The sequence below is a fragment of the Notolabrus celidotus genome, chromosome 20 (assembly GCF_009762535.1).
Source record: "Notolabrus celidotus isolate fNotCel1 chromosome 20, fNotCel1.pri, whole genome shotgun sequence".
Classification (NCBI taxonomy): domain Eukaryota; kingdom Metazoa; phylum Chordata; class Actinopteri; order Labriformes; family Labridae; genus Notolabrus; species Notolabrus celidotus.
In genome coordinates, this window is record NC_048291.1 from 2,282,430 (window position 1) to 2,307,312 (window position 24,883).

At 44.9% G+C, this 24,883-nt stretch overlaps 3 protein-coding genes across 4 annotated transcripts; 2 read left to right on the forward strand and 1 right to left on the reverse strand.

The window, feature by feature from the left end:
- Positions 1–575: 575 nt before the first annotated feature.
- LOC117832887 (GTPase IMAP family member 7-like) lies at positions 576–2,208 on the forward strand. Its single transcript, XM_034712204.1, has 2 exons — positions 576–780; positions 895–2,208. The coding sequence occupies exons 1-2, from the start codon at positions 747–749 to the stop codon at positions 1,917–1,919; spliced, it is 1,059 nt and encodes a 352-aa protein (XP_034568095.1). The 5' UTR covers positions 576–746; the 3' UTR covers positions 1,920–2,208.
- Positions 2,163–8,327, reverse strand: kdelr3 (KDEL endoplasmic reticulum protein retention receptor 3). Of its 2 annotated transcripts, XM_034712206.1 has the most exons (6): positions 8,218–8,322; positions 7,891–7,996; positions 6,214–6,314; positions 5,845–6,003; positions 5,393–5,645; positions 2,163–2,876 (listed from the first exon to the last, which is right to left on the reverse strand). In XM_034712206.1, the coding sequence occupies exons 2-6, from the start codon at positions 7,979–7,981 to the stop codon at positions 2,833–2,835; spliced, it is 648 nt and encodes a 215-aa protein (XP_034568097.1). In that variant the 5' UTR covers positions 7,982–7,996; positions 8,218–8,322; the 3' UTR covers positions 2,163–2,832. The 2 variants fall into 2 exon arrangements, with proteins under 2 accessions (XP_034568097.1, XP_034568096.1); XM_034712205.1 differs by having other exon boundaries at positions 7,891–8,327.
- A 4,302-nt stretch (positions 8,328–12,629) lies between these two features.
- LOC117832326 (ATP-sensitive inward rectifier potassium channel 12) lies at positions 12,630–24,050 on the forward strand. Its single transcript, XM_034711417.1, has 3 exons — positions 12,630–12,674; positions 21,374–21,480; positions 22,424–24,050. Exons 2-3 carry the CDS (start codon positions 21,458–21,460, stop codon positions 24,048–24,050), a joined length of 1,650 nt encoding a protein of 549 aa, XP_034567308.1. The 5' UTR covers positions 12,630–12,674; positions 21,374–21,457.
- Positions 24,051–24,883: the final 833 nt, after the last annotated feature.

A 24,883-nucleotide genomic window follows, 5' to 3' on the forward strand; every position in this document is an offset into this window, starting at 1 on the left:
ACAAACATAACAGGAGGGTGAATCAGTTAAAGTGAAATAGACGTGTCCAGATAGAATTTCTTCAACATTTAAGACTCTTAATATAATTAAATTATCTTTATGTTGTTTATTATAAAGGGTGACCTGATGACGTCCAAGCATTTCCGGTTGGAATTTCAAATTAAGGTAACCAAGCTCTGTGAAATACCTCTTTCTATGTCCATTTTAACTCTTAATGACATTACAGTATATAAAAAAAAACTTATGATTGATTTTTTAAAAGATTTATATCAAAATATTCTCTTATAACTGAGTTTTTCTTGAGTTATTGTTGATTTAAGGCTCAAGAAATGTAAATATGGCTGTTTGCTGCCCTCTAGTGGTCATAATGAAGAACTGCGACTCACATTATTAAACGTTCTTGATGAAGGTTGATTATCCTGCAACGTGCAGCGACATTAACAGCGTTTATAGTCAGGTTTTAAAAGCTTAAGGTGGACTTTACTGTCTTTATTTAGATGTTGAAATAAGTAAAGGGTCTCTCCTTGCAGCAGCAGATCCGGACTGCAGCTTTCTGAAGGTCTCTGCGGTCTGAAGGTCTCTGAAGCTCTCTGCGGTCGGAAGGTCTGCAGGTCTGCAGGTCTGAAGGTTGTGCACTGTGGAGGTTATTAAACTCTTCTGGATCTGTCAGTCGCAGGGACACAGGAGGAACTAGTCTCTACATTTCTTTTGCAGACTAACCTGCAGGACCAGGTTTTTACCCTGACATGACGTCACCTGCACATGCTGCGTCAGGTGAAGGTATGTGTGCTATTTATATCACATGTTGGAGCTCCACAGGCTGCCATCCTCTGAGTGATGGTGTTTTAAACATGTTAGATAATACTGCTGAGTCATGATGTCTCTGTGTCTCAGTCTGTGCAGCGTCTCCCTCCTCCCCACAGACGGATGGAGGGATGAGGATCGTGCTGCTGGGGAAGACCGGGTCAGGCAGGAGCTCTTCAGGTAACACCATCCTGGGCAGGTCCGCCTTCTGGGTGGATGTCTCGCCCTGTTCTGCCACCAAACACTGCCAGAGGATGAGCGGGACAGTCGAGGGACGGAGGGTCTCTGTGGTGGACTCTCCAGGATTCTTTCACACTCAGCTGACTCGTCAGGAAGTCCTGACAGAGGTGGGACGCTCTGTGGTCCTGTCCTCTCCTGGACCGCATGTCTTCTTGGTGACGGTGCGGCTCGGCAGGTTCACCCAGGAGGAGAGAGACGCCTTAGAGTGGGTCAGAGCTACGTTTGGACCTGGATTCTGCAGGTTCACCATGGTGCTGTTCACCTGGGGGGACCAGCTACGAGGGAAACCGGTCCAGGACTTCTTTGAGGCGAGCGACGAACTGTCCGAGTTCATCAGCTGCTGCAGAGGACGGTATCACGTCTTTGATAACAGTGAACAGAAGGCGAGCACAGAGCAGGTCTCACAGCTGATGGAGAAGATGGAGGAGGTGGTGGCGAGCAATGGAGGCGGTTGCTACAGCAACGAGATGCTGAAGGAGGCGGAGACAGCCATCAAAGACGTACAACAGAGGATTCTGGGAGAAAAGGGACCCACGCTGGAGTCTGAGCCGAGAGAGAAAGAAGGATCAGAGTCAGAGAGGAAGAGGGAGGAGGAGGAGACAAGGAGGGAGGAAGAGGAGGCGAGGAAACGAGCAGAGAGGCTCTTCTGGTCTGAGCTGGTGACGGCGATGGGTAAAGGTGCTGCAGAGGGGGCGGGGCTTATGGGGAAGGACAAGGGGAAGGGGAAAGCGGTGACGAAGGTGAAGGTGATGGAGAAGGCTGCGGCTCTGGCGGCGTCACCGCTCTCCGTCACCTCGGCGGCAAAGGCGGTGAGCGGAGCCGTGAGGGAGGGGAGCAAAGTCCTGTTTAAACACCGCAAGACCTTCCTGCACTGAGGGACACCGAGTCCAACGTTCCCTGTCCCCAATGTGTGTTTAACATCTATACAACTACATGTGTGTGTGTGTGTGTGTGTGTGTGTGTGTGTGTGTGTTTGTGTAGCAGTGTAAACATCCTGGTGTGCTGCAGACATGAGGATGAGGAACAAAGAGCCACACCTTCCTCGTGTTGTAAAGTGTGGAGCAGGTCGTCTCTGATCATGGAAGTCATGGACACACAAACACACTTTCAGTCAGAGACTCGAGACACACTGAAGGTTTATCAAATAAAAACTTCAAACATTCAGTTTCAGCTTTGGCTTCATTAAGACGAGACAAAACGTTGAGCCCTTTTTTGAAGAAGTACACATTAAAAAAGACGAGACACTCGGAGGAAACACAGACAGTAACGTGATCAGCAGAGAGAGGAAGAAACACCGGGATCCATTCAGGGAGTGTGAGGAGACTCTGAGGAGGAAGGAAGTCGCTACCAGAAACCATCAAACGTTTAGTGGACCTCTGAGATCAGGGTCTGAGATCAGGGTCTGAGTCTGCACCCTGTGAAACTGAACCTACAGAGTGCTGCACACACACTACAATCTCCTGAAGGTAAACACACACACACACACACACACACACACACCCCGTCTGCAGAGAATCGCTCACTCAAATTCAAGTTCCACACTCACCTCAGAGACACATCTCCAGTGTCACATTACATCTAAAAACACACACACACACACACACTCTCTCTCACACACACACAGAAGACAGAAAGTCCTTTTCCACAGGTGCACACACACACGTTGGTCTCCATGATGACGGCACTCTGTCGGTCCTGCTGCTGAATCCAGGAGGCGTTCAGGGACTGTGTTCAGGTTCTGGACTGAAGCAGGCACAGGTGGGTGGCTGAACGGGTCAGGGTCCGGGGTTAGATCGGCATCGGCAGACTCATCTTTCCTCTTCCTCGAAGGACTGCAGAGAGGACGAAGGAGGAGAGAGACGCAGGGTTAGACTCTTTGATCTCAGGGTGCAGGTTTGGAGTAGAGGACAGAGTGTGTGTCCCGTGTAAGGAGACCTGTGCCATCCCTCGCTCTCTACTCCCCACACTTCCTGACTTCCTGTTTGTCTTCAGTTGTCTGCTTCCTCTTTTCACATGTCGGTGTGTTCATCATGCAGACTGAATCAGTAAATCATTAAAGTCTTAATTTCTAGAGTTAAAACAGAAACATGAAGATAACTCTGAATTTAAAAACATACATCTAATGTAAAAACTACAACCACACTCCTGTCTGACTCTCCATCAGAGAATATAAACTATATGAACTATCAACAGCAGCTGAGGTTACTCTACTTAAAGCAGGTTACTCTACTTAAAGCAACTTACTCTACTTAAAGCAGCTTACTGTGGTTACAGCAGGTTACTCTGGTTACAGCTAGTTACTGTGGTTACAGCAGGTTACTCTGGTAACAGCAGGTTACTCTGGTTACAGCTAGTTACTCTGGTTACAGCTAGTTACTGTGGTTACAGCAGGTTACTCTGGTAACAGCAGGTTACTCTGATAACAGCAGGTTACTCTGATAACAGCAGGTTACTGTGGTTACAGCAGGTTACTGTGGTTACAGCTGGTTACTTTGGTTACAGCAGGTTACTCTGATAACAGCAGGTTACTCTGATAACAGCAGGTTACTCTGGTAACAGCAGGTTACTGTGGTTACAGCAGGTTACTCTGGTAACAGCAGGTTACTCTGGTAACAGCAGGTTACTGTGGTTACAGCTGGTTACTTTGGTTACTGCAGGTTACTCTGATAAAAGCAGGTTACTCTGATAACAGCAGGTTACTCTGGTAACAGCAGGTTACTGTGGTTACAGCAGGTTACTCTGGTAACAGCAGGTTACTCTGATAACAGCAGGTTACTCTGGTAACAGCAGGTTACTCTGGTAACAGCAGGTTACTCTGGTAACAGCAGGTTACTGTGGTTACAGCAGGTTACTGTGGTAACAGCAGGTTGCTCTGGTAACAGCAGGTTACTCTGGTAACAGCAGGTTACTGTGGTTACAGCAGGTTACTCTGATAACAGCAGGTTACTCTGATAACAGCAGGTTACTCTGGTAACAGCAGGTTACTCTGGTAACAGCAGGTTACTGTGGTTACAGCAGGTTACTGTGGTAACAGCAGGTTACTCTCCAGCTCTCAGTACTGCCACCTCAATTTAACTCTTGATGCATCAGGGCTTCTTACCAGCTGCTAGCATCCTCTGCATGTCACAGTTTCTCTCTGTGATTCATGATAACACTTAAACTACATTTCCCATGATGCATTTTGTAATGCTTATGTCTTTTTGCATCATGTAACAACCACAAAGGATACAAAATGACACATGCATCACAAAGTGCACCATGGGAAATATATTTTAGGTGTTATTATGAAGAAACTGTGACATGCAGAGGACAGGAGAGGATGCTAGCAGGTGGTTTGAAGTCCAATTTAGAGGTGGCAGCGTACCTGTCCTACTTAGAGAACCACTTCAAATCACAACATAAAGCTTTAACTGTGTGACTGAAACATGCACAGACTCAGTGAGCACCAACCGCCTCCACTGCCCTAACACCAGACTCTGCACTATGGGAGACCGGGCTTTTTCCTCTGCTGCCCTGCGACTGTGGAATGTTCTCCCGACCACCTGAGAGCCCCACAGACCACCGACTCTTTTATAAAAGGGACTAACAACGTTTCTGTTTCAGAGAGCATTTCCCTAGTTTTTATTTCCCTGGTTGTATCCATAGTTTTTATCTGAGCTTCCACAGAGTCTTTAAGTGTCTGCATTTTACAGTTTGTTTTTTAACCCTGGTTTTATTCTTACTGCCCTTTTATTATGCCCTGTAGCACTTTGAGATTTGCTCCAAATGTAAAGTGCATGATAAATAAAATGTATTATTATTATCATTATCTGTACTTTACATTCCTCCTCATTTCAAAGAGAAACTTCCACAACTGAGTCCGTTCACGTGATCTTAAAGCTCCTGAGAGAATGTTTGTGCCTGAGAGTTTGGCGCCCCCTGTGGACAAAGAGGTACCTCTGCAGGGGGTCACTGTCAGACTTTTAATATACAGCACGCTGAAGAAACTGACACTGTTACATGTTTCACAGCAGAGATCCACAGAGAGGGAAACATTTCACTGTGCAAAGAGTGCAGGATGAGATTATTTCATACATGCACATGGCAAGACCAGCAAAGAGGTCAGAGGTTACAGACTTTAAAACTGTGATATAGGAAAGGTTTATCTTCCTCCTGGTGGTCTGGTTTATTTTTATAGCTCTTAAAGAGACTTCACTGGTAGTTTCAGTCTGTTTTTAAAAAGAGAAAAATTCCTTACAGGAGCTTTAATTCTAATTTAGCAGCACTAAAGGTTTCATCCCCTTCAGAGACTGTAAACATCAGTTCAGTCTGAGGTTAACACAGCCTCAGTTTCAGCAGCTGAACTTACCTCTGGTGACGTAAAGGTAGAAGAAGTCGCAGTAGAAGATGGTCTGCACGACTCCGGACACCACGGCGATCTGGTCGAAGAAGCCCTCGGTGTGGTAACGCCACACCCAGTTAGCGATGTAGAGCGCTCGGTACAGACCCAGGAAGAACAGGTAGTGTGTGGTGATGGACTCCGCCTCGCCCGTCTTTGTGATCATGAAGAGCTGCGGCATGATGGCCACCGCCTCCAGGAAGATGGAGAAGGTCCACAGGATCTGGAGGGAGGAGGGAGACGCATGAGATCAGGAGAGACTTAGACCACCAGACCGACGGCTCAACAGATTTAATCCGGATCAGAGGGAGCGGGATCTGGTACTCTTTTACAATCAAGGACCAGGAAGTCTGGATTGACCTGTTCTTTGTTTGAATGAAAAACTGGACTGGATGGTCCTGGTGTGTGGTCTGAGTGTTTACCTCCAGCGGGGTGAAGGCGTAGTTCTCCAGGAAGGACAGCCCGATCACAGGAACCAGCAGGAACTCAATGCGGAAAGTGTCGTTCTCCGCGTCGTACGAGTTCCTGAAGCGCATGTAGATCAGGTAGACGGTGGCGTAGGCCAGAGCGAGGAACACCACCTGAGAGCAGAGAGGAACACTGATCACCTGATGGAGCACGCACACTGAAGCTCTGCTGTCAGAAACACACCTCACACTGAGGGTTCAGAGTCTGATTTTAAGAAGCTGCTCTCTCTCAGAGCTCATGGAGAGACACTGGATTGAGTTTTCTCTTCTCTAGTTCAGAGATAAGAGATAAAGGTGTGTGTCAAAGTGTGTGTGCTCTCTTACCTTCATGACCGTGTTGTAAGGAGAGATAAAGACGGTGAACAGGTCGAGGTACCTGGTGGTGAAGACGAGCGCAAACAGCACCTGAGACTTCCCAGAGATCCCTGCAGAGGAAACAAAGACATGAACCGGGTGAAGAACGGGCTTCAAACTGCAGCTCAGACAGCAGGAGGGTCTTTGGACAGACCTCGGACTTTAAGGGAGTCATTTGGAGCTTCTCAGTAAATCATGTATTTCCTGTCATCACTGCAGACACACTTTTTAAAATCACTGGAAAGGCTCTCAGAGTAAGTGCAAGGGAGGAAGCATCAACTTCTGGGAGTGTGCATGATAGATGAGGTCAGAGTCAGGAGGAGGAGGAGGAGGAGGGGGAGGGGGAGGGGGGGGGGGGGGGGGGGGGGGGGGGTCTCTCTGGGGCTGCTTCAGGAAATTACATCAAATAAGAGATCAGCTGAGGTTGAAATCAGTCCCCTCAGGGATCCTGAAGTCCAACTAAAAGATGGACACATGTTACATTTCCTCTCTCTGCTGTGGATGTATTCCTCGTCCCAGAATCCTGGACTGTGATTGGCTCTGAGCCTTGTCAGCAGAGGGACTTTAAACTTTCATTAAATGTGACTTTGTCCTTCAAGCACAAAGCGATACTGATACTTAATATTTAAAATAAAGACAGGATCATATTTTAGAAACATTAATGTTAGTCACAGTAGATTTGATCGGCAGGGACAGAAGGAGGACAGAAATGCTCTCCAGACTCAGACTTTGAGGCGTGTTCCCTCTGTGTGTGTGGTGTGTGTGTGGTGTGTGGGTGTGTGTGTGTGTGTGTGTGTGTGTGTGTGTGTGTGTGTTTAGTGCTCTCTCTCTCTGACACATCACCAAGTGTGTGATCTCTGTGATGCAGGCTTTACAACACAGAGTCCACATTTCTGCAGACTTCTCTGTTGGATTTACCCAGAGTTCATTGCAAACTTGGTGACATGAAGGATGTGCTCGCCCCGCCCCTCAGGATGTAAACAAAGGATCATACATCGAAGTGATTCTCAGTAAAGATGTCAACTCTGGTTGTTGTTATTTGCACGTTTGCAGAGTTGCTTTTGTTTGTTTACATCAGACTCAGGATGAAGATCTGATCTGCATCAGTTAAAGGAGCTTCTTGTTTGATGTCACACTCACACTCACACACACTGCATGCTTGAAGCCTTTAAAGTCTATGGGACCATTATGTGTGTGTGCAGATATATTTCATACCACTCCTGCATAGGTAAATATCCCACTTAGGCCACCCTAGCCCAAAAGAACCTGTGGACCCGCCCCTGCTGACTTCATGATACATACTTTAATATGTTCAGTTTCTGTGTGCATGGCAGAAAACATGCAGTATGCACCCCATGTGTCTCCCTTTAACCCAGCATAGTTAAAGGGAACTACAGATGTGGTGCAGGGTCAGTCTGTGTTTGGTTCTAGGCTGCTTCACTAAAGGAGGAGCAGGCAGGACTTTTGCCACGTCGCTTCTTCTTCTACACAATCTGCACTACTCCCTCCTTAATGCATCTAATATATATGATCACTGACTTCCCTGCTGTATGATACATGCTCTATGATAGATGTGCTGCTAGCTGCGCAGGAGAGTCTGCACGGGGTCAAAGGGCAGGGATGCCCGGTGTGTGACAGTCAGCCTACCTGAGCAGGATTTGGACCTCCAGATCTTCAGGAGCAGGATGATGATGGCCAACAGATGTGACACGTCACCCGCCAGGCGAAACACGTTCATGTTGTTAATGTCAGGCTTCAATAAATTAGTAAGAAAGAACTATTAAAGCCCTTCGACAGGCCTGTAAGGAGACGGGGCAGAGCAGAACCCCGAACCTGAACCCTCCCGGACTCAGATTTACAAAAAAACACGCGTCAGAAAGCTTCAAAGCAACAAGCTAACAGAGACTCAGAGTCCTCCTCTGCTGCTCGGCTCTCTGGTCTTAAAGTTTGTTACATAAATAAACTAGATCTCACATCTGGAGTCCAAACTCAGCTCCGGGTCTGCAGCGGCCGAGGGGAAAAGTTAATTCGGGGAGGTGACGTGGCTGACAGCTCGAGCAGCAGCGACAAGCTACCCGGACACAGCTGAACGGCACACTTCCGGTTATGAACTTTCAAAGTAAAACATCGACTAGCAGAAGTAGGGTGTTTTTTGAGAGTTTATCACGATTATATTTAGAATTTATATTTTATATTTTTAAGCCAATCATATAACAAACATTGATGACTGCGGTGAGGGTTGATGTTTCATTTGAATACGCGCCATCCTTTTATTTTGAAGTCAAATCCGAGTTTCCGGGTTTTGCTCTGCTCTTATTGGCTAGCTTGACGCACAGCAGGAAGCCTCGCTGTGTGTTGTTGGAGATAAGAATGCTTATCACCTGTTTGTATTACTCCAGACAGACAATTAAATACATTTTTATCAGTCTATTTATATTAATTTTTAAAATTTAATTAATCTTTTATTTATCTCCCTATTTTAGCTTTCATTGAACCCTTGTAATCTCAGTTATATTGTCTTATAAATTAACTAGAATTAAATTATTTATATTTCTGCTTGAGGTTATCCTGCTTTTGAAATGTCCGTTCTACATCAAAGCATTAATAGATATCATAAAGACATATAACACCAACTGCCTGCAGATGGCGACAGAATGTAAAGAATAAATAATAAACACTGAAGTCTTTTTAATAGGATTAAAATAATGTTGGAAGAAATGAAATTTATTCACCTTATTACCCAAATTATTGTCTTTTTTTTCTTCCAGTTTTTGGGTTCTGATAGTTTATTAAATTCATAAGAAATCACAAACAAAGTCAGCTATATTTTTTACAGTTTTTATTCCCCATCAAGGGCAGAAATTCTGAACTATAAGCCAAATCATGTATTCATATAGATGCTTTTAATCTAGTTATACCCATACTTTTAATGTGATAGTATCTTACACTTTAGTGTGGATAATAACATCTTATTTTTTAATGTTTTTATTAGATTCAGCTAACATCACAAAACAACAATGCAGCCATCAGACTCAGAGACAAAAAACAACAAGATTTTTGAAAACACTTAGTACATAGTCAGAAAGTAGAGATACAAATAAATAAATAGTACACAATTAAAAATAAGTGAATACAAACATAATAACAATAACAATAAGATTGTAATGATTAACACAAAATTAAAAAATACTAATAATAGTAATAATAATAACAATATAAATAAGTGTATAAATAGTTATTAGGATAATAATAATAATATTAATAACAACAATAATAATAATAATGATACTTTAAAAAATCCTCACAGTAAACTTCAAAGAATTAGCCAAAAAGAAAAGAAGCAACAGGCGCCCACCTTATCTGGAAAAGATCCGTTTTTAACTGTAATCTCTCAGTTATACTCTCCATATAAAAAATGTCCTTCAACTTAGATAATAACATCCTATAGAAGGTATTTGCTCTGTATTTAAAGCTCCAGTAAGGAGTTTTAACTTGTTATGAAACAGAATTAAAATTGTGCAGAGCATATATATGACCTGCAAAATGAAAATAAAAAGTTCTACAGATGGATCTACCTTTTAACCAATCAGGGTGTCTTACATAAACCATAAATACTGATTGTTATCGTGCTCAAACATCTTAGTTTTCAGAACCTTCCCGTGGTAAAGTCTGCTCCTACAGTTTGCGTTCTTGTTTGAAAGTGTAAATTTATCCTCACCACTGTTGGACACATATCACATGTTGACTTTGTGTGAGGCTAAAATAACCGTATCAGTTTAGCACATGTGTTTCATCATCCTTAAATAGTCTCCACCTGCTCTGTCTTCTGCTCTGAATCGTGGTCAAAACCTTAAACCACACGCCATCCATATCTCATGCCTCAGCGTCTCCCCTCCCACCACCTCCATCCCTCCTTCGGCCTCCGTCTTAATCCAGAAATTGCCTCTGAATTCTGGCACCGCACACATCCTGCTCCCCTGCAGCCTACACTCATGTGTTTGACAGCAGTGAAATCAACACAGGGCAACTGAGATTACACAGAAAACGCTTTCAGCCTACTTAGAGAGCATCCGCGCTGCAGAGAAGTGAGGGGGCCTCGCACACCGACGAGGAGCCCACAGCTTCTCCATGCAGCCCTGCAGCATCCAGAACAGCCTGGTCCCTCTCTCTGTCACTGGGGAGTTCAGGCTGAGGGTTGTTCTCAGGCAGTGGAGCTCATGATGTTTAGAATCTGATAAGACAGGCTGTGAGCTTCAAGAATGAACAGTAAAAACATATAATAATGTACAAAACCTTCAAAACTCTGGGTTTCATTTGTGTAGAGAGTAAAGCAGCGAGGGGGTCACAGCAGCTCGTACACGTAGACTACTTTATGAGTGTGTGCTGAGTAAAAGGTCGAGGGATCTAATCTGACTGTTCCTGATTAGCAGGTACTTAAACACACACAGAGCCGGGTGTCAGCTTGCTCGTCTGTTCCTTGGATGCTGGACTGTCTGATCAGTCTGTGTACAATCCTTATCTCCTTTTCCTCTGACATGCACAGGCCTTGTTTTCACTGCAGTGTGTGATTATGAACGCTTCAGGGTAAAGGCCTCTCTGAGCGTGAGCACGGACACCGCAGCAGCTAAAAGCCTTCATTATGAAGGTAACTGATAAGTACAATCACTGAGACAGTCATGCAGAGCTCACCTCCAGCTTCTTTTCAAAGTTTGAACTATCACAACTTTTTTTTACAGTTCGAGTCATTTTAAAGCTCCTGGAAGGAATTTTTAGTTCTCATTGATTTTGGCTGCCTCCATGAACAAAGTGTAAAACATGGACAGAACAACGGCTATCCAGAGTGAAGCGGGAACCTTTAGAGCTCCCCCTGCTGACTGTCTGCAGAATAGCTCATGAGCCCTGCCTCCTCCATATTAACAGGTGGGACATGGGCCAATCTGTAAAATCAAACACAGGTCTTTAAATGTTTGTGAAACATGGTTTCTGTCGTTATAGTTAGTTCTTATCGTGCTGATTTATGTCTCAGTGTTCATGTTTCAGTTCACTTTTAATTATTATTGATGATATAAAAAGAGGGATGAAGCAGGATCAGTTTAGATCTGACTCTGCTTTAGAATGTTTAGAAAGACAGAATTATAGAATGTTGTCTTTGATCTCAAAGATAGAATTCTAGAATGTTGTCTTTGATCTTAAAGGCAGAATTCTAGAATGTTGTCTTTGATCTTAAAGGCAGAATTCTAGAATGTTGTCTTTGATCTTAAAGACAGAATTCTAGAATGTTGTCTTTGATCTTAAAGACAGAATTCTAGAATGTTGTCTTTGATCTCAAAGACAGAATTCTAGAATGTTGTCTTTGATCTTAAAGGACAGAATTCTAGAATGTTGTCTTTGATCTTAAAGACAGAATTCTAGAATGTTGTCTTTGATCTTAAAGACAGAATTCTAGAATGTTGTGATGATCCTAAAGACAGAATTCTAGAATGTTGTCTTTGATCCTAAAGACAGAATTCTAGAATGTTATCTTTGATCTTAAAGACAGAATTCTAGAATGGGATTGTTAGACGAAGTGGTTTAACGTCAGTCCAACAGCCTGGTCACTTCTGTGCATGTCTTGGCTGCAAAACACATCACCAGAGCAATACGTCAGCTCCCATGGAGGCGATATTTTGGCTTCACTCTCTTACAGAAGCAGCAGATGCAGGCGTGTCGTCCATGTTAATGTTTGTAAACCATGGACAGGCTGTCAGGGATTAAGGAAAGCATTACGTTGAGTTTAGAGTGATGGGCTTATATGGTTGTGATCATCATCACGTTTCAACCTCTTCCCTCTGTGAGCCTCCATGTTTTGTCTCCCACCTGTTACAGAGTCATCTCTGTTGTTCCTCAAAGAGTCGTAATCATGACTCAGACGAGCTCTCGCTGGCTGACACGGACACATCAGGCACTATTCAACACCTACACGTGCTTAGAAAAGAGGAGACCCCTTTAGTCTCATCCCTTTTCCATACTCTCCTCTCCTCTCCTCTCCTCTCCTCTCCTCTCCTCTCCTCTCCTCTCCTCTCCTCTCCTCTCCTCTCCTCTCCTCTCCTCTCCTCTCCTCTCCTCTCCTCTCCTCTCCTCTCCTCTCCTCCCTCCCTCCCTCCCTCCCTCTCTGCAGAGGGGAGATTGACACAGCGTTTTCAGCTCCAGGCTGAGTGAGGACTCACATCAGGAGAGCGTGCACGGACAGGATTACAGTCAGTGAAGGAGGCAGCAGAGGATGGGAACAGATTAAAAGAAAGAAAGAAACAACAGGGATGAAAGAATGGAGAAGAAACTGAAAGAAGAAACTTAAAACTGCAGGCTGCATGAATCCAGGGATGTGACCTGCACAATGACAGAGGATCATAAGAAGTGACATTTCAACCAAGAGCCAGAGGACGAACTTCAGGGTGAGTATGATTTATGTTAAATACTAAGAGGCAAACAAAAAATCTACTTTTAAAGTAAATCTTTTAACTGTTGGATGAATTTCTCCCCCTCTGGTGTCAGGCGTTAATATTTGTTTACCTTCAGTCTGAACGCTCTTCATGGTGATAACAGTAAAATAAGTTCTGTGTCAGACCTTTAAAAGCTCAAGCATCAAGGAAACTGTGGGAACTTCTCTCCTCTCTGAACAGGTGATGCTCAAACACTTCACCTGGAGACTTACAGAAAATTATCACTCCATCTTGAATCTAAAACCTCCCTCTGTCCTCAATTTTGTCTCTTTTTCAATCAAAGATAAGATAAGATAAGATAAGATAAGATAAGATAAGATAAGATAAGATAAGATAAGATAGTCCTTTACTTGTCCCACAACGGGGAAATTCAAGTGTCACAGTAGCAAAGTAGACAGTATATATATAAAGCAAACAAGAGCCTATAAAGTAACAAATATTAAAAAGTAATTTAGTAATTTAAAAGATCAGTTTATTAGAATTTTTACACATTAAATATAGAATATCAACTGAACTGTAAAAGAACAAAAATAAGTAGATAAATTAGTAAATTAGTTCATGAAAAAAATATATATATTCAATTATTTAAAATAGAAAATAAATAAATAGAGAAGAGAAAAATTACAAAAATAAATAGGTTAATATAAAAAAATAAAGAAATATGAAAAATTTAAATAATAATTTTAAATCATTTCTAACAGCTTTTTCAGAATAACTTCTAAAACAGCGCCAAACAGATTAAATAAAAGTACTCACTGAGGAAATTCAACAAATAACCTCAGAAATAAAATATTAATCAGAGACGTAGAAGTTTTTTTCTGTCGGTGCATCCAGTAAACAAATATTTATCCCACACCAAACCAGTCAGGTCTGCAGTCAAACATGGATCAGAGTTTATGAGCAGGAACTGAAGAAACTGAAGCATCACTGTAGAAATGAGCTGAGAGGATCTGTTTCTCACTGACGAGGCTCAGATTTCAGAGGTTTCCTTTTAGATGCTTTGTATTTTATTTATTGTATTTTATTCATCAAGGATCAGAAAACAGTAAAAAGATAACACTGAGATGAAAAACAATCTGAAGCAGAGCGACGCAGAGAGCACGGTCTGGGCGGTGAGGGCAGCGTGGGAATGCCTCTCTGCTTCTCTGTGGGCTGGCTCGTGATGAGCTGAGGTGAAGGCAGGCAAGGTTTACATCGATCAGCTTTACATGATCACAGGAACCGCTGACCCTCAATACCTGGCTTAAAGCTGTCCCCTTTAGATTCACAACACAAAGACTCAGATTCCTCTGCGCTGGATTACATCACAGATGTTTAGCCGTCCTGAGCTTCTCTCCAACATTTACTGATCTACATTTTAGTGTTCTTCAACCATCATGTTATCTGTTTTATAACGCTGGCAGTAAACCGTACGTTTAGGCTGCATTTAAAAAAGTTTAAATTAAACACAAGGTTCATCTCACCTCATCTCATCTGCCTCCGCTTATCCGGGTCTGGGTCGCGGGGGCAGCAGTCTCAGCAGGGAAGCCCAGACACTCCTCTCCCCAGCTGAGAGATATAATCTCTCCAGTGTGTCCTGGGTCTTCCCTGTCGCCTCCTCCCAGATGGACATGCCCGAAACACCTCCCCAGGGAGACCTCCGGGAGGCATCCTGACCAGATGCCCAACCACATCATCTGGCTCCTCTGGATGTGGAGGAGCAGCGGCTCTACTTTGAGTCTGAGCTCCTGACCCTCTCTCTAAGGCTGAGCCCAGACCCCCTGCAGAGAAAGCTCATTTCGGCCGCTTGTATTCGAGATCTTGTTCTTTCGGTCACTACCCACAGCTCGTGAGCATAGGTGAGGGCTGGAACGTAGATTGACCGGTAAATTGAGAGCTTTGCCTTCTGGCTCAAGGTTCATGAAAAGGATAAAGAAGTGGAGAGACTCTCCTCATTTCCCCTTCATCCAAAACTCACAGACCTGCAGCGAGGGCTAGTGCATCACAGGTGACATCAAGTGGGCCCCTTCCTTCACCAAAGCCTCTTCAAGTTAGGCCCCAGACGACTCGGGACGGCTCAACAGTTAGCTGTAGAGGACCACCTCCCCCCATGTTAGCTCTCACCTCCTATCCTTTACCCACACACCAACATAGAGAAGAGAAAAACAGAGACAGGGAAGGCAGAACTCTAAGTTAGAAGCCAGTTTGGAGTAGGACTTCTCTGGGTTAGTCTGTATGCTCTACCTTCCCCCCTCTACGCAACCATTTTCAAAAGGTAGAGCAGAGAGAGTGTCCGTAAAGAGATGTTATCCCCTCCTGGTTCGGCTGTACACTCTACCTCCCCCCTGCTCCCCCCGTAATCATGAAGGAACAGAGGAGACATAAGAGAGAAAGAGATGTGAGACAGAGGGCAGAGCCAGGGTTGGTTTAAGACTCACTGAGCTGGATTAGCCTGCACGCTCTACCGCCCCCTAACTCCATATTTAAAAGGAGAGCAGAGAGAGTGTCCGTAAAGAGATGTTAGAAAGAAGGCAGGGATGGGAAAGCCAGCTGAACTCATCCCCCTCCTGCTCCCCCCGTAATCATGAAGGAACAGAGGAGACATAAGAGAGAAAGAGATGTGAGACAGAGGGCAGAGCCTGGGTTGGTTTAAGACTCACTGAGCTGGATTAGCCTGCACGCTCTACCTCCCCTAACTCCATATTTAAAAGGAGAGCAGAGAGAGTGTCCCTAAAGAGATGTTAGAAAGAAGGCAGGGATGGGAAATCCAGCTGGGTTAGAGGCCTGTTTGGGGTAGGACTCACTCTCCTGGATTAGCCTGTACGCTCTTACCCACCCAGTTTGAAAAGGTAGAGCAGAAAAGGAGTCTATTTAGAAGTATTTAGAAGCCTGTTTGGGCTCTGACTCATCCCCTCCTGGTTCGGCTGTACACTCTACCTCCCCCTGATCCCCCCATAATCATGAAGGAACAGAGAGGACTCATAAGAGAGGAAGAGATGTGAGACAGAGGGCAGAGCCAGGGTTGGTTTAAGACTCACTGAGCTGGATTAGCCTGCAACTCCTTATTTAAAGGAGAGCAGAGAAAGTGTCTGTAGAGAGATGTTAGGAAGTAGACCAGGGCCCAATCCGGCCAGGTTAGGCTGGACGCACTACCTCTCCTATAGTCATGAACGAAGAGAGGAGACATCAGAGAGGAAGAGATGTTTGAAAGAGGGCAGAGCCAGGGTGTGAAACCTGTTTGCACCTGTTTGAAGAGCTCACCTCTGCAAGGTTAGGCTGTACCGTTCAATCTCCCCCTACTCATCCATTTTATTAAAGGAGGAGAGGAGAGAAATATAAGAGTCTATAGAGGACAGGGTGACAATCTGCCAGGTTAGGCTGTACTCTCTGCCTCCCCCAACTCCCCCTTATTCATGAAGGAAGAGAGGAGACCTTAGGGAGGAGGAGATGCGAGGTAAGGCAGAGGAAGAGTGACAAACATGTCAGGGTCGGGACTCAAACGTCTGCCAGGTTCAGCTGTACGCTCTACCTCTCCTTCTGAGGGAAGAGAGAGAAAACAAGGAGGAGAATGTTTCATGCAAACCCTCTCAGGATGATTTTACTCCGCAGGAGATGAAACCTGACTCTGAAACCTTTCTATGAGTTCCTCACTGAGACGTCGTTCCTCTCGGACTCTCTTTGGATATAAAGTTATCATTTTGTCTTTACAGCAGACGTCACCGTTCGTCTCATCACCACAGATTTGGAAACTTCTCCATCTTAATCCCAGCCTCCCCCTCCTAACCTGCGTGTTCCCGTCTTTGTGTTCTGGATTAACAGTTATGAAATCTCCTGGAGGTTGTTCCCGACAGATCGACTACCTGTCTTATTTTAGAGACGGAGATTAGGACACGCTCAGGAGGAGATAGAGACGCAGAGACACAGAGATTTACAGGACTCTGAAACGTAAACAAACACACGTTTATATTCACAGAACCAGCTTGAGCAAAGCAAAGAAATTTAGAGAGATCTCAAAAGTGTTTCATTTATCTCTCCTAGACCACAATGAGATCTGTTTGAAAGCAAAAAGAGACTATAGCTTATGTCTCCTGTTTCTCATTCTTGCCTCCAAAGTCTCAGCTCAGTCTCCCTTTCAGTTCAAAAGGAGATCTGGTCAGAATCTGAAATGATTCTCAGGTATTTCTCAAGTGTTGTGACTCCTTTTGAGCTCAGGTGGAGAAATCAGGGAGCTCTCTCAATTGTCTCAATCTAACCTCATCCATTTGTTTTTGTCAGACTCAGTTTTTGTGTCTCAAGTTGAGCTCAGATGGAGCAAAGAAAGAGCCTGAGCTCATCTTTTCATCAACATTTATAGCGCCCTGCAAAATTAACATTTCAATGGAATTGGCCACAAACTTACAATTCTCATTAAAACATTTGAACCACTTGCAAGATCAGATATTTAGATGTGAAATGATCTCTTCTTTGACTTCACAGTCTGGTCCTTCCTTTACAAGTCTGTTTGGAACAAAACCACTTCACAAAGATTTAGTGGATTTCAGAGAAACTGCAAAAGATAGAGATTTCATACGACAGGTATGACCAACCATTTATTTAAAATGTGGGTCTCTAAAGGGACAATTCTTTGGGGCGCTGGTGGCCTAGCGGTCTAAGTGCCCCACATACAGAGGCTACAGTCCTCGTCACAGGGGTCGCTGGTTTGATTCCCGGCCGGTCGACCATTTCCTGCATGTCTTCCCCCGCTCACTACTCCCCACATGTCCTGTCTCTCTTCAGCTGTCCTGTCAAAAAAAGGCCAACAGGCCAAAAATATAACTTAAAAAAAGAGAAGAAAGTCAGCCATTAATGAGATCTCTCAAATAAGACTCATGTCATGGTCTCAATTATTTCTCCTAGTGAATTTTAGGAGAAACTAATGAGAACTATTTGAAGCTTGAATGAGGCTGAAATGAGAATCTTAATTTTGTCTCCAGAGACTTAGAAGAGAGTTTTCCTCTGGGCACCTTCACGTTTCTGCACCTGAAATGATTCACTGACTCTTAAACTTGTGGTTTATTTGAGTTTATTCTTTTGTCCATCCATAGATTCAATGACAAACACTTCCAATCTGATCTAAACACAGTGCTGCATGCATGAACATTTGCACCAACTCTCAAAAGCCTCCTCGTTGTGTTATTCAGGACTTCTTTCAGCCTCTAAAACTCTCGGTCAGAGTGTGAAACAGAGCACCAGATAGAGCTTAAAGTGTGGACTCCTTTAAAACCACTGATCCAGATCCCAGAGATGAAAACAGGGATTTCTCAAACATGTTCTTGGAGTGATCGTGGAGTGATCGTGGAGTGATCGTGGAGTGATCGTGGAGTGATCGTGGAGTGATCGTGGAGTGATCGTGGAGTGATCGTGGAGTGATCGTGGAGTGATCGTGGAGTGATCGTGGGATGTCCTCGGGCCACCGCGTGAGGAAAATAAGTGGTTTAAAGCAAAACATAAAAGCTTCTGGAGACGTCTCTTTAACCCTTCTGTGTGATTACAGCGACCCGGATCACAGAGGGCCCCGCTAAGAGACGCTTCAGACGTCTGAGGTAGAATTAAAACCACACGTAGCTGCTGCTGCAGAGCCGCCTGCTGCCCTCTCGCTCTCCCTCCCTCTCTGACTCATGTTGTGAGAGCACTCAGTGCTGTACATGACCCCCCACAGCCCCCGGTCCGTGGTGACTCTCTCCACTTCTCCTCGTCCCCCAAATGCCACAGGAGATGCGTCTCTATGGAAACTGGCTCCAGTGAAAGTCCCCGGCTCTACTTGTGGACCGGACCGCATTGTGTGTGTCTGATATTCACAGTAACACATCAGGACCTGCACTCTGTGCCTCATGTTTGTTGGAGTCTTTTTTAAATATTGCACCAAACAGGCTCTCCTCAGGATGGATTATCAGTCAGGCATCTTCTGGTTAGAATCCAGGATCACCTGCATGAAGACAGACAACATGCAAAACATCAAAATGTAATCCTCACACACGTGTGGATATAAACTCTACGATGACAGAGAGGAAGAATGATGAATCTGTCTTCTCCTGTTGATCATGTGCAATTATTTTAAATCAGCAGAATCAGAAAAGATATCAAAATTAAACATTTCATGCATCATCACAGGGAGTTTGAGTCTTGATGCTACAGGATGTGTTGCAGGGATGTTTTGTAATCTGCATCAGTAAACTATATCAACCTGATATCTGATCGATTCCCAGAGCAGTCCCCAGGAACTGGTTTGGCGTGACGTTGCAGACCTCAGTGAGCGCATTCATCCTCTGAAAAATCCCAGGCTTTTTAAAGAAATATATATAAATAAAGATAGCTGCGACCACAACTTCATCCTGGATTAACTACCTGCTCTGTATCATGATGAAAAGATTATCTAACAGGACTTTCTTTGTATTTCTGGACAGACTGTTTTATGTAATCCTTGTGTTGTGCTCATGTGATATAAGAGACAAGATCGCCCTGCTAAGTAACTCCACTTCATCAGAGAGGGATTTTTCTTTAATGCCTCAAAACAAGTTTATGAAACAGAACATCGTTCTCTACGTCTGGACGTCACGCTTCCAGAAATCAAAGTAGAAAATATTGAAGGTCAGTTCAAACAAAACCGTAAATGCTTCTTGATTAGCTTCATTAGATTTTGTATTTGAAGCCAGAGTCTGCACAGCTGCAGAGCTCTGTGTGGCAGCCTGCTGTAAACCTAACACACCTTTTATTTACTGATATTTAAGGTACATCAGGTTGCTACAGACTCAGGGCGTCACGTGTAGGCCCGCAATGGAGGGAGGGAGGGAGGGAGGGAGCTATTACACAGCCAAAATTCAAAAGTTCTATCTCTCACGGTTCCTCCTCTACTCTGATAATCCGGTGCACACAGCGCTGCAGGACAACACAGGTCAACACAGCTGTCGGTCATGGCCTTAATGTTGACGAGGGTTAGGGTTGATGATTAGTTTGAAGTTCCACCTCGTCTCTCAGAATTCTGTCTTTAAGATCAAAGACGACATTCTAGAATTCTGTCTTTAAGATCAAAGACGACATTCTACAATTCTGTCTTTAAAGATCAAAGACAACATTCTACAATTCTGTCTTTAAAGATCAAAGACAACATTCTACAATTCTGTCTTTAAGATCAAAGACAACATTCTAGAATTCTGTCTTTAAGATCAAAGACGACATTCTAGAATTCTGTCTTTAAAGATCAAAGACGACATTCTACAATTCTGTCTTTAAAGATCAAAGACGACATTCTACAATTCTGTCTTTAAAGATCAAAGACGACATTCTACAATTCTGTCTTTAAGATCAAAGACAACATTCTAGAATTCTGTCTTTAAAGATCAAAGACGACATTCTACAATTCTGTCTTTAAAGATCAAAGACAACATTCTAGAATTCTGTCTTTAAGATCAAAGACGACATTCTAGAATTCTGTCTTTAAGATCAAAGACGACATTCTACAATTCTGTCCTTAAAGATCAAAGACAACATTCTAGAATTCTGTCTTTAAGATCAAAGACAAGATTCTAGAATTCTGTCTTTAAAGATCAAAGACGACATTCTAGAATTCTGTCTTTAAGATCAAAGACGACATTCTAGAATTCTGTCTTTGAGATCAAAGACGACATTCTACAATTCTGTCTTTAAAGATCAAAGACAACATTCTAGAATTCTGTCTTTAAGATCAAAGACGACATTCTAGAATTCTGTCTTTGAGATCAAAGACGACATTCTAGAATTCTGTCTTTGAGATCAAAGACGACATTCTAGAATTCTGTCTTTAAAGATCAAAGACGACATTCTAGAATTCTGTCTTTAAAGATCAAAGACGACATTCTAGAATTCTGTCTTTAAGATCAAAGACGACATTCTAGAATTCTGTCTGTGATGTCAGAATTCTGAGAGAACAGTTAACATTCTAAAGAAGAGTCAGATCTAAACTGATCCTGCTTCATCCATCTTTTTATATCATCAATAATAATTCAAAGTAAACAGAAACATGAACACTGAGACATAAACCAGCGTGATAAGAACTAACTATAATGACAGAAACCATGTTTGACAAACATTTATTTCACCTGTGTTTGGATTTTACACTTTGACCCATCTGTTGACATGGAGGAGGCGGGGCTTATGATGGGCTATACTGATGACAGTCAGCAGGGGGAGCTCTGAATGTTTTGACTTCATTTCTGGGATCTGTCACGTCGTCCATGTTTATATATAATCTATGTTTTCAGTGTTTTCTTTATAAATCCAGTCGAGGTTTAAGAGGTAATCTGAGAGCACGTCACAAAAGTAACAATGTTCTTCTTCTGTGGTGAAAATAAGACACGTCATCGGTGCAGAAGAAATGTGAAACCCTCCGACTGATGTTGGAGAATCAAATCAGGATTAAGTCCCAATCCTCTTAAATCTCTCTGAACTCTAAATTCAGTTTGATGATTGAGAGACGAACGTCATGATTCAACGTCAGATTAAAAACAGGAAACTAAAGGTCATGTTTCTCATTAGATGAAGTCAACCTCCCTGATCTGACTCTCGGTCTGGACTCTGACCCCCCTGTGAGAGGGGGGTCAGAGTCCACCTCACCTGATCTACCCTCACTCTCTTACTCTGTGTTGATGTCCTCTCAGTGGTTCCAGGTGGAGGCCTGATCCTTGGAAGCAGGACTGAGTCCGGCCTCTCACCCAGGTCCCATACCAGGGATCACTGATGCCATGGGAACAAGTCGGTTACACAGGTGAGGGTTTAATCTGGGATTCAGTTTCCAAGTTAGTTCCATTTCCAGGGCTGACGGGTCCTGAACCCTACGTCTGCCGAGTCAGAATGTAATCATGCTTATTACTCAAAATAAGGGAAGCAGACAAGTTCCTTTACCGAGCATCAGTGAGCTCTGATGACAAACACTCTGACATCGTGGTCTTGGATGCTGCACGTGGAAAAAACAGGCGACAAGCCAGGAAGCCAATCTTAGAGTGAGATTTCTGGGTGGCCAATCAGATCTTGGTGGATCACAGCCACCCCTTGGATCCGCCCCTGCTCTGCACCCAAGCCTGTCGTTGATTTATAAAACCAGACTTCTGCTCGTCCTCTCTTTGCATATTCCTCCGTCCTGAGGTCTGAACCGGAGTCAGTGAGGACTCGTTATTTTACCAAGCGGAGGGTGAGTCAGGCTCAGAGATATTTACAGATCCTTAGGAAGGCCGAGGCCGTCCCACACGGTCCTGAACGGCAGCAGCCGGACACCAGCAGCTCTCTCAGACCCGTGTTATGAAACCATGAACACTGGAGGTTTCTTTAGCATCATTATCTTAAACATGGACCGGTCTGAAGAGGACAGGAGCAGGACACACGTCTGTCCTGCAGAGTCTGACTGACACACTGACTCATATCTAATCCTGTAATCTGAGAGGAGAGAGATCCTGCTCATGTGGATAAACTGAACTCACCTTCAGATGTAATCCTGTCACAGAGGAGAGACGGTTTACTCAGGGGACCTGGTGCTGGATCAGGTCCAGGTGATAGAGTTTGCTCACCATGATTTTCACACTTTCCCTGTTTGATGCAAACCTCACCTGAGACCTGAACCTGGACTTTGATGATGGTACTGTTTGTTGAGAGTGTGTGTGTGTGTGTGTGTGTCCCCATGTCTGACCCCTGCCCTCTCTCTGCTGACCCCGCAGGTATAGCATTGTGTCAGACATCATACCAGAAGAGGAGCGTCAGAGGATCTCCAGTCTAGGACTCTGTAACGGACACGGTTCCTCTCACTCCAGACCACGCTCCACCCGGGACCCGGACGCAGCAGACAGAGGGAGGAGGTCCAGAGCCTCTGCTGCTGCGCCCGGCACACAGGGCCGAGGAGGGATGAACAACTACAACGGGAAGATTCTGACGCGGGGCTCCAGCCAGGTCCGGAGCCGCTTTGTGAAGAAGAACGGACAGTGTAATGTTCTCTTCACCAACATGGAGGAAAAGAGGCAACGCTACCTCGCCGACATCTTCACCACGTGTGTGGACATCCGCTGGAGATACCTGCTGCTCCTCTTCTGCTCCAGCTTCCTGGTCTCCTGGCTCTTCTTCGGGATTATCTTCTACACCGTGTCCCTGGTTCACGGGGACTTTGAGGCGTCCTCGCTGGTGAAGGGGGACGGGTTAGCTGTTGGGGCGATGCACGGACCCTCCTCAGGACACGCAGCAGGGGGGCAGACTCAGAGGATGCCCTGCATACTCCACGTGCAGGGCTTCATCGGGGCGCTGCTGTTCTCCATGGAGACCCAGACCACCATCGGGTACGGCTGGCGCTGCGTGACTGAGGAGTGTCCTCTCGCCGTGATCACGGTGGTGGTTCAGTCCATCGTGGGCTGCATCATCGACTCCTTCATGATCGGAACCATCATGGCGAAGATGGCGAGGCCCAAGAAGAGGAACCAGACTCTGGTGTTCTCTAAGAACGCCGTCATCGCGCTGCGTGACGGCAGACTGTGCCTTATGTGGAGGGTGGGGAACCTGCGGAGGAGCCACATCGTGGAGGCTCACGTCCGGGCTCAGCTCATCCGCTCCTACGTCACAGCGGAGGGCGAGTTCATCCCTCTGGAGCAGATGGACCTCAACGTGGGCTACGATGAGGGCACGGACCGGCTGTTCCTGGTGTCCCCGCTGGTCATAGTCCACGAGATCGACAAAGACAGCCCGTTGTACTCTTTGAGTCGAGCCGACCTGGAGACGGATAACTTTGAGATCGTGGTGATCTTGGAGGGGATGGTGGAGGCCACGGCCATGACCACGCAGTTTCGTAGCTCCTACATCGCGAGGGAAGTCCTGTGGGGTCAGCGGTTTGAGCCCGTGATCTACGAGGACAGAGACTGTTACAAGGTGGACTACGCTCGCTTCCACAAGACCTACGAGGTGCCGTCGACGCCCCACCGCAGTGCCAGAGAGCTGGACGAGGCCACGAGCCGGGCCTCCTCCGCTGCTTCACCCTTCTTTAAGACCACAGAGGACCTGGTCCCCCGGTCCGTGAGCACCTTCTGCTACGAGAACGAGGCGGTGCTGAGCTGCGGCGAGGAGGAGGACGACGTCTTCGCCTCGTCTCAGACCGCAGCGAAGGAGCGAGCAGAGGAGCGCAGGACTTCTGTAGACTTCCAGAACATGTTCCAGGACTCTGCCACCATGACGTCCGGCAGTCACGGCATCATGTGCGTGCTGGACATGGACAACAACCAGATGGAGTTTGACATCCTGCAGACCGCCATCCCTCTGGATCCCGTGAGCTACAAGAGCGAGCAAGAGATCGAGAGAGTGCAGTGAGACGAGTAGATCACGTGGTCCTCTTCCTCACGAGGACTGCCAGAGAGATTCTTCTGATTGCATGTACAGAGATTTAAACCCCGCCTTGTCAGTGTTGTTTTCCAACTTTATCCGTTTTGTTTTTCTTCTTCATGAGATTAGAATCGAAGGAAAATAAGGAAATGTTTCCCATTCAGACACGAAGCTGACGCCCTGACATGCTGACGCTCCTTTGGCTTCTTTTTTAAGATCATTTCACAAACTAAAGGAGAAACTGAAGTCATGGTTCAGGCTGTATTTACATTTTGTAAACTGTATAAAGAGAGTTAACTGTGTCTGAATGTAAAGAGAGATTTTCTGAAGACTGACGCACTTTTGGAGCATCTCTCCTCGTTTTGTAAGAGGACTGAGCTCAAGATGGCAAAGTGGGGTCGCTTCATGTTTGATATCTCTCCGTGGATTCAAAGCTGAATCACAGTTGTAGGATTTCCCAGCACCGTCTGCTTTCTGCACCTTTATTAGTCTGCACATTTCCTTCAGTCTTCACCGGAAAACCTTGTGTTCATGCTTTTATATCACTGCTACGCCGATGACACACAGGTCTACTGGCTCTTTTCCACTACACAGTTCCAGCTCTACTCCACTTGACTCGACTTTACTCGACTCTACTCGGTTTGGGTTCCTTTTCCACCAGTCATTTTGAACATAACACAAACACAACAATCACAAACAATGGAGAACATGGAGGCGATGGTGTACTTCCTGCTAGGTCTGTGGCTTTTTTTGTCGCAGGCCGAGCGAGAGAGGGAAGCAAAAGAAGAGCAAAAGAGTACTGATGCAGTTTTTTAAAAATG

Coding starts and splice junctions, on each gene's coding strand:
- kdelr3 (XM_034712205.1), bottom strand. CDS start 7,981: ATGAACGTGTTTCGCCTGGCGGGTGACGTGTCACATCTGTTGGCCATC. Junction 5,646..5,844: donor ACGCCTTCACCCCGCTGGAG/GTAAACACTCAG, acceptor TCCTCCCTCCAG/ATCCTGTGGACCTTCTCCAT. Junction 2,877..5,392: donor CTACCTTTACGTCACCAGAG/GTAAGTTCAGCT, acceptor TCCTCTCTGCAG/TCCTTCGAGGAAGAGGAAAG.
- LOC117832326 (XM_034711417.1), top strand. CDS start 21,458: ATGGGAACAAGTCGGTTACACAG. Junction 21,481..22,423: donor GGAACAAGTCGGTTACACAG/GTGAGGGTTTAA, acceptor CTGACCCCGCAG/GTATAGCATTGTGTCAGACA.
- LOC117832887 (XM_034712204.1), top strand. CDS start 747: ATGACGTCACCTGCACATGCTGCGTCAGGTGAAG. Junction 781..894: donor ACATGCTGCGTCAGGTGAAG/GTATGTGTGCTA, acceptor TCTGTGTCTCAG/TCTGTGCAGCGTCTCCCTCC.